Here is a 9,321-nt window from a genome sequence, read left to right on the forward strand (position 1 = left end):
GTGTGTGTGTGTGTGTGTGTGTGTGTGTGTGTGTGTGTGTGTGTGTGTTTGGCTGCAGCTCAAATGGATGGACAGTCCTGCTGGACTGGGAGCGGCGCTCGAGGCGGCCCACTGAGAGTTACTGACAGATGAGAGAATCTCCTGCAGCAGCTCCTCTCACCTGATACTCCAACGAGTTGTCCAGCGGCGGTGGCGGGAAGGAAGCAGGCGGTGATGGGTAACCGGTCGACTCTTCGGCAGGTGGCGGAGGGGGAGGGTAGTCCGCTGGGATGGAGAAACACACACCACAAAAAAAAAAAAAAAAACAGCTTAATAAATACTTCCCCTTTTGTCTACGGCCAAACTGTCACAACTGGAACAGGACAGACTCTGCACTGATAAATAAACACACAATGCAAGAGACACTTCTTTTTTTATGTAATGTTTCATTTGCAACAACTACTGGTGCAGGTGCACAGAACTAAAGTAAACAAAACAAATCAATGGACTTGGATGACCTCAGAACTTGTACAGATCCCATGATGCTCTGCTCAGACACACTTTAACACATGCAGATCGTTGTGGATAAAAGTACAAAATTCTGCAGAAAAATCCTGCAGGGAGACAAGTTTACCAGCTCATTTATCACAACCGGACAGAACTGGTTCCAATTAAAAGCAAACACTAAAACTAAATTCAGTTTCCTAAAAACACAAACTGCAGTATTCCTTGTAGGAATTACTGGATACTGTTTTTRATGCCACAGTTTGAAACAAAGATCATCGTATGTTGAGAAACGATGGAGTTGTAGCTGTTTTGATCTAATCTCTAATTCATGCTTCAAACTCAAAGCCCGTGGGCCAGATGTGACCCACAAAAGCTTTAAAGATGTATTAATGCCTTATAATGAGCTGTTTTAAAGCTAACATTGACCATAAACTACGTCTCCCATAATGCACGTCYATTATTTTACCAACAAAATGACAGAATCCCACCACTAGGTAAAGCTGCACGGGGTTCAAAAATGGCCAGCAAAAATCCCTGTGTAAAATCTCAATTTCGCTGCATTTTAGCCAGCAACTTTTGCTGCAGCCCAGTTGGACTGGGAAGTGGGGATTTCCCACTTACAAGCAGAAATTTTAAACTGAAACATCTCCCAAGTGGGAATTCTCTGTCAGAAAGTGGGAGAGTTCAGAATTTAAGATGGCAGCTACTCACCCCAACTCAACAGTGAGTAAAACTCTTACTTTTAATAGTATTTCTGTATTATTTATTTCACATTTAGTCAGTCGTACACGTAGTGTTTACAAGAGGACAGGCTAAACACTGTTTCTATGCAGGAAATACCAGGTCGAGCTCAGTTATTGTTTGTGAAGGCCCTGTCTTACTAACATTTTAGACAATTATACCAACTTATAAAAAGTTGGTCCAACACTAAAGTAGGGATGCACCGACATGAAAATTTCAGCCGATATCGATATCTGATTTAATTATTGCTGGTCTTTTTTATACTGTAAAACAACCAGACCTCTGACATGGCTCTCTACTTCAGTTATTGCTGGTTACGCAGCATCAATATCACTATCATGATCAAACAGATGCTGCTCAACCAACCATCTCCCCTCCCAAAAACAGAAACACAAAGCTAAAAAGCGAGAAATCAATATCAGACATTAATATCGGCCCAGCTTTACATATCGGGCTGATACAGATATTCTAAAAAAATGACCAATATCAGCTGATACCGATATCAATAACGATATATCGTGCATCCCTACATAAGATGTCTACACTGAAGATGGAATTAAAAGAAAATCTACTGGAAGCCTCTACACACTGTAATGCTAACAGCTGAATAGAAAATATAACCYATGAGTAAAATAGTCATAACAAAGTTTTAATAAGCCAGCATAAGTTGTCTAAAAGTCAGTGTGACAGGGTCTTTGGTGGTGCTCAGGAAAGTGACGGTTCATGTTTAGTTGAAGTTTACAACTGGCCCTTTGAGGGCCACCATGATGCTCACGTGGCCCTCAGTGAATGTGAGTTCAACTCCCCTGCTTCAATATATTGTCCTACACAATCTAAACATGATGTCCCTCTACCACATCAAACATTAGCTCAGTACCTGTAAATCTGCTTGAGTCATCATGGCTGATATCAATTAGCTGAGGTAGCCATCCTAAATTAGACCAGCTGTAGATGAGAATCCAATAATTACCTGACCAGTGGTTCAGGAGATATTTTAATAACAGACAGACACATAAAAACATTATGGCTCCACCTCCAACTTTCAGCAGTGGGCTACAAGACTCTTATTCCTGATTACTTAGCTTGAAGCCGTTTATTGAATTTATTTAGACACTAAAGTGCACCATCATCTTCGCAAAGCACTGAGAAATCACCAGTAAGGGCTCAATTAATTGATTCATCTTAATGTGCGAGAACCCGTTATCTGTCTGGAGCTGTAAAATCAAATCAGACYTTTTCAAAGAGGTCATGCATTTATTAGAGAGAGGAGGAGAGTGGAGGAGATAAAGCAGCGCAGCCTCGTTATCCCACGTCAATGGACTGACATACATAATTGCAGCAATTTGGTTAACTAAGAAGTACTAATCTGGAATAAGCAAGAGTGTGTTTTTCCCATCCTGTGAGATTGAAAATGTAAATGTCGTGTTCCAAGCGGGGAGACTAGGTGTACGCTCTGCCAGAGGAAACGAAACAAGCCAAATGTGCAGCTCTGAAGTCCCGCACTAATCCAAGGATTGCATCCTGCCACATGTTTCAGACAGGATAAGGAGTTTGGTGCCAAATTAAATTCTGGTTGGGCTCCTCTTGGCGCAGGACTTAGACGGAATCATTTGACCGTGTACTTCTAAGTACCAAACCAGACATGAGCTTCGCAAATTAAAAGGCTTTTTATGGGACGGAATGGGAATTTGTTCCAACGCGAGGGCTTTGATGAGCCCCGCTCAGAAATTCCATTTGCTGTCTGTGGCTTCTTCTTCTTCTTCTTCTTTTTATTTGTTTTGATTAGAATCTAATTGATGTCATCAGAGTAGTTTATCCTAGGCGGATGATCGAATTAATTAAGCGTGAGTTTTCAACGGCGTGGCTCGGACCGGATGAGTCTTTAGCATCGATGCAGCCGGAGAAAATGTCAGCGCTGAGATGAACTCTCCCGCTGGGCCCTGGCAAGCATCCAGGTGAATTCTTTCTCTAAATATATATTATATATTTTGACCTTGTGACTTCCAGTACACTCTGGAGCAGAGCTGCTCCTTTAAGGAGGAAACAGGAGACTTGGTTCCCGATAACAAGGCTTGTCCTGACCCCAACCAACCCTCCCTTCCTGCAAACATGCTTTCCACCAGAATATAAGTCACATGTAATTTATGGCTTACGGAGAATTAAAACTTCAAGTTTCATGTACATTTCTCTCAGACATGCTTTGGATTAATCATTTCATGGAAACATGAGTGTTGTAAATGTTTCACAGCTTCTTGTTTCACTGAAAAGGTCACAGATTTGTGGAGAACCAGAGTCAGAACTGAAACAGGGGTCAGGCATCTTTGTCTTGCCGGGTATTTAGGACTTAAATGCGCTCGGTGCCGGTGTCGTGTGAATTCCCAGCAGCCTCTTAAAGCACAGCCGTTTTCTCTTAAATGACCACACTCGACCTCGGAGTTGTTTGCTGGCAATTCAGGGTCAGCAGAGAAACGGTGGCTTAATAGAAGCCTCGTGTTTCAAATCAAGCAGGCTGCAATGTTCTGGCTCATTTCTGTAATCACACATTTTATAAAAGGCCTCCCTCCACTTCAAAACAGAGACGTGCGATACTGTCTCAGCACCGACACTGCAACAAATGGAAACATGCAAACGTCAAGACAAAAGCACTCAGTCACAATATGTTTGTTCACCTAAAACACATGTCAAGCACTGGGCCTGTGGGCCAAATGTGTCCTGCCTTGGCATTTTATGTGGCCTGTGAGCTCCAATGGTGTTTTTAATGTCTTTAACTCAGCATTGACCATAAACTACAGCTCCTGTAACGCAAGTTGATTAATTTACCAGCATTATGATAACAAAAATCACTTTGTAAAATTTACATTTTGCCTGATTTTCACTGGCTACTTTTGCTGCAGCCCAATTGGACTGGGAGGTAGGAATTTCCCACTTACAAGTCATAAATTTACACTGGAATGCATCTCCAGTGGGAATTCCCTGTCAGAAAGTGGGAGAGTCCAGATTTCAAGATGGCAGCTACTCACCACAACTCAGTGAGTAAAACTCTTAGCTTTACTTTTAATAGTATTTCTGTATTTATTTCACATTTAGTCAGTTGTACACATAGTACTTTTCAGTGTTTATAAGAGGACTTGTTAAACACCGTTTCTATGTAGGAAATACCAGGTAGAGCTCAGTTATTGTCAGCGGTGCTCATTCGCAGCGATGACACGATCAACGTGAGGTTTCGTGTTTTTAGTCAAAGTTAAACTCAAACTGTTGGAAGTTAATTACAGCTGGCTSTTTGAGGGCCACCATGATGCGCATGTGGCTCTCAGTGAAAATGAGTTTGACACCCCTGATGTAATACATGCAGCAGCTTTTTCCTTTTTCAATCAGAAAGTGCTAAACTTTAACAGTGTTGAGCTTTTTCCTCCCACCATTCATCCCAAACTCTAGCAAAGATGGCAGCATGGGAGCTGAAAACCGTCTCGTTGTTGATGAGGAAGTCATGATGACCGTCATTGTGTAGGAAACAAAGAAGAGCTGCTTCTGTTTGGTATCAAAAAAGGCACAAGAAACTGTTTTATTTTATGTGTTAGCTTTGAGGTTGTGTTTATAGACCGTGAACAACTCAGTCCAGCACCACCAATTCAAATCAAAAGAGAAGAAATTTAGCAGTTTTATCTTTATCTGACCTCAACTTTAACTTCAAATTATAATGTATCACGTAACCTTAAAAAAAAACAGTGCTGAAAATAGACAGCACAAATCTTTTTAATTTTGGGTTTTGTTTTGCTAATTATTCTCACATTGTTTTACTTCAGTTACACGTTAGAGGTGTCTGACCTCAGCTGGCTGAAATAAAGCTGAAAACCTAGACAGGCATACATGACATACAAAACGTATGGAAAAAATAATCTTGTATCTGTTCTAGAGAACTTTTAGAACAACCTCAATTCAGAGAAACAGTTCATCAGTTTTGTTGGCTGTGAATTCTGTTTTACCAAACTGAGGCTAACTTTTAAAAAATAAAAGACAGACACACGGGCTGCTGTCTGCATAAAACAACTAAACTTCAGACACCTCATTTAAAGTTGCAGTAACCTTTAAAATGTTTAAGGAAAAAGTTCTTTAGTGTCCTTTTATAGACAATTTGTTTTTAAACAGATTCAAACAGTCAAACATCTTCTCACTTGTCCTTTAAAACGTGCTTTTCAAATAGATGAATTCAGCCTGTTTAGAAAAAACTCATTATCTTATGTCTGTTTTCTGTCTGACAGCTCCTCACTAGAAATTAGAAAATCATTTTAAATGATTGTTTTAAATCTGTAAAATAAATATATGTTTTTGTCCTGATTCACGACACGTGGATCAGACTTTGTGTATTCCCACTTCATAGACGTTTCAGAAAGAGAACTTCTGAGGTCAGAACATAAACCAACAAAAATAAGTTTATCTGAGTGTTTATTTAACGCTGAATGCATTAATGTTGCAAAACAGAGGAAATAATCAGACCAGTGCTATTTGCAGTATGAACTGAAACTCCTCATTTCGGACATAATTTGTGTTTTACCACTTCTCCTTCATAAGAGGAAACATTAAAGCCGTCCTTGTCCTGATCAAAATAGATCATCTTTCTGCTGGGTAGTCACAATATAATATTAGAGGTTCTGACTTTTTATTTAGTTAATTAATTTTTCAAATTAAAAAAAACTTATTAAAAGTAAATCCACAACTCTCAAACTGTGGTACAAATACCACTGGTAGTACTCAAGACCCTTTAAGAAGGGAATTGAAGAAGCAATATTTGACTAAAGTGTTGGAGGCTACCATCTTTATATGACACGCATGCTCCAAACTGTGCACAACCTCAATTTGGAATTATTAGTTCCAAGGTACAGGAAATATGTGGCACTGTTTTCAATGATGGMTGTCCAAATTCAGAGGCTACATCCTTCAAAGGCCAAATTTGTTGAAGGCTGTCTAAATTCAAAGACTCCTCCAATTGTGGACCACAAATGCATCCTCCTTTTCCCCTGATTTGAAGGATGGGTTTGGTGGATCCTTCTCACCCCACCATATGCCAAGATCCATTGCAGGTCGACCGGAGATGAAACTGAAAGTTTCATGCTGTTTTGTTGTTAGACTTATTTCATTTGCACGTTTTTTAATATTCTTGTCAGAAATCAATCGTATGGCAAAATAAAACGAGCATGTGTGGTGGGTCCCTTAGTTGTTCAAAAATTGTCTCTAAACTAATTTTTTTAATTTATAATAATAATATATTAATAGTTTGCTACTTTCAATCTATTTTTGCTTCTATCATCAAGGTTGCTAGGCAATTGGACATWTGCCAGGGTAAAATAATAAAGCAGAAGGTTAGACCATCCAAATTTATAGCCACTTTCTTCTGGTCTTTACGGTCTACCAAGGACCCGGCCCAGCTAAACCAAGTAGGACTAGTCCTTTGATAGTGGCTACCTCTGAATTTGGGCACAGGCAATGAACACATAGAACCACCAAATCCTAAAGCACATCTTTCATCCAGGACAAAACTGAATAAAATGTGCTTTGTTTAGTTTGTTTTTAGCACTCCCATGAATCCATCCTAAAGCCAAAACAGATTACATTAGAGAGTCAAAGACGAGACACAGGTTGGTGGTGAATGTCAATACAGACCCTTTTACTTTGAGTTAAAATGTGAAGATTGTTAACATCAGGTTTATGTAGAGTCTGGAGTTTATTCAGGTTTGTTGTTGGAGTTTTGGCACACATGCTCGGTGGTGGGCATCGTGTTCATCTGGTGCTTTGGGTATTACCACTGGTAGGGTTCAATCATCAGAAAAACTGTCACCAATTAATATTTGGCATTTTGTCATTTGTGCCACAAGATGACATATTTTTGCATGCAACTACCAAAAAAACATGTGGTGGAAGGCATTATCGCTAACACTACAAACATTTAATCACCTGAGAGAAGCCATAAAATGCGTGAGCTACAACAAACTCTCCTCCAGTAAATGATGGCAACAAATCTACTCAGCCGAGAACCCATGATGCTCTCAGTCAATCTGTCTCTTACGAGCAGCAAAAAACGAACTGGAAGGAGATCAAGTGGGGTGTAGATGTTAAAATGAAGAAGTTATTTTGATGATTTGTTAGTATAATTTCAGAACACAGACACTGATTTAAATTCAAACATGTAAGTGTCATTGATTAGTCATCATATGATGATGATGCTGTCTTTATTGTCATTGTATAGATCACAATGAAATTACATTTAAGAACACCCATTAAAGAGACACACGATAAAAACATGGGGGGAAAAGGTGATCAGATCATGCAGCAACCAGCAAGGGGTCGCGCTACTTTTAAAAAGAAAAACAAAAAATAAAAAACCACAGAAGGTTAGATGAGGGGGAAAAAACATATCAACAAAACGTGAAACACTATGGTGCTTATAAAAAAACCTCTASAAGCAAAGAGCACATTTATTAGCCAGAGGAGTAAGTGAGTTTAGGGGGCGTGTATCTGAAGCCATMAATGCTGTATGCACTTGTGTGAATATCTGAAAAATGAGTCCGAAAAATCCAGTCCCCAAAAAGATAAACCCCATAGTTCAGCCATTGTTCAGAATATTGGTGATGAATTGTTCATTCTGTGCAGCTTCAGGTTGTCCTTCAAGGAATAAGATTAGACGGGAGTGAGAGGGTTATCGGTTTAGTTATCGGCTAAAAAGCACAATTAATCACGATTCCTTTGGTTTTTGCCAATACTGCCCAACCCTAATCACTAAATACTATCATTTAAGGAAAGCCCAGCAGAGGACCGTCAGTCCTCTTCAGTCAGTTCAGGTTGTTGAAGGCTTAAGGTCAGTTTGTTTGTCAAAAATTATTAAAAGCTTTTACTTGTTTTTTATTGTTTGCTACCATAGTGCTACTTTACATCTTAGTATGTTCTGAGGAGTTTCTTGTTGAGAAAAGTTTAAGAAGCCCTGCTCTAACCCCCCTCTGCCACTGTATTTCTGTGTGTTTAGATGTGAATCCATTCGTTTCAGTGGCAGGAGTTTCCTCCAGGAGTCCATCTCTTCTCACCGCGGACATCAGCTGCTCTGTTTACTGAAAAACACCTCCAAGCTCAAGGCCCCTCCGTCAGGAATCAAGCCCACGAAACCTTCTCCTGCTTACGTCACCCAATATTTCTGCTCTATTTGGGCTGAATTTAAAAAGGAGGAATCAACACGGGTTGAAGTGGGCGAGAAGTCCAGCTCTGCAGGTCTGCGCCACACTAATGGTGGTGTTTTTGAAGCGGCGTGCGGCAGGCAGACTGAGAACAGCTCCTGTGCTGTGAATGAAGCCGGCTCCATTTGTGACAATTGGGAGATGAAAACTCCAAGTGAGCACTAATGAGAGAAGCAGCATGATCACCTACTTAATACGACAACTTCCCCTCCCTTCATTGAGCAATTACTTTTAAGGAGCTGCGTTGTGAACAAGGAATCCTAATCATTGATTAAAGTTATTTGAGAGGCCATAAGAGGTATAATTAGTTATAGCGTACATCAGTATTARTGAGAAGAAGATAAGAGGGGAGAAATGAATCCAGCTGCGACACTGCCACTTACAATAAACTTTGTTTTTCACATTACTTTAATCTCTATTAAGACTTTAGTTTCCATATATGGTTAATGACTGGTAAGTATGATTGTTTATTTTTTTGAATTACAGTGTAAATGTTTTGTTGTGCAGAAATAATTAAAAAATTGAACTAAAACGCTGTACCGTAGGGTGGGAAATGGCTTTCTTTCAGGCTACAGACAAGTGTTTTCTGAAGTAGTTGTGCTTCGTGTTGAGGATTAGTAAACTGCGGGGGAGGAAGATTGAACACTCAAGGTTGAACATATGTTTACAGATTTGCATATGTACAATATTATTGATTTGATTTGATTTATTTATTTAACAGGAAAAGATTATTAAAAATCAAGCCTGACTCAGCATAATTGCTGTTTTACAGCAGGTTCCTTGTTCTGCAGCACATAAAACACTCAGAATTACAGCATCACAATCACATCATTATACACCATAGACACAAAGACAAACAAGCATACCAAATTTC

The 9,321-nt window shown here is 39.6% G+C and overlaps 1 protein-coding gene across 1 annotated transcript in view; it reads right to left on the reverse strand.

Moving 5' to 3' along the window:
* The window catches only part of lpp (LIM domain containing preferred translocation partner in lipoma), a gene marked incomplete at its 3' end in the record, with an annotated part of 100,105 nt that overhangs the window by 46,726 nt on the left and 44,058 nt on the right, over positions 1 to 9,321 (reverse strand). The window contains 1 exon segment of the mRNA XM_014025994.1: positions 161 to 264. Within this exon segment, the coding sequence (XP_013881448.1) occupies positions 161 to 264 (104 nt within the window).

Source organism: Austrofundulus limnaeus, unplaced genomic scaffold (genome assembly GCF_001266775.1).
Source record: "Austrofundulus limnaeus strain Quisiro unplaced genomic scaffold, Austrofundulus_limnaeus-1.0 Scaffold514, whole genome shotgun sequence".
Taxonomy (NCBI): domain Eukaryota; kingdom Metazoa; phylum Chordata; class Actinopteri; order Cyprinodontiformes; family Rivulidae; genus Austrofundulus; species Austrofundulus limnaeus.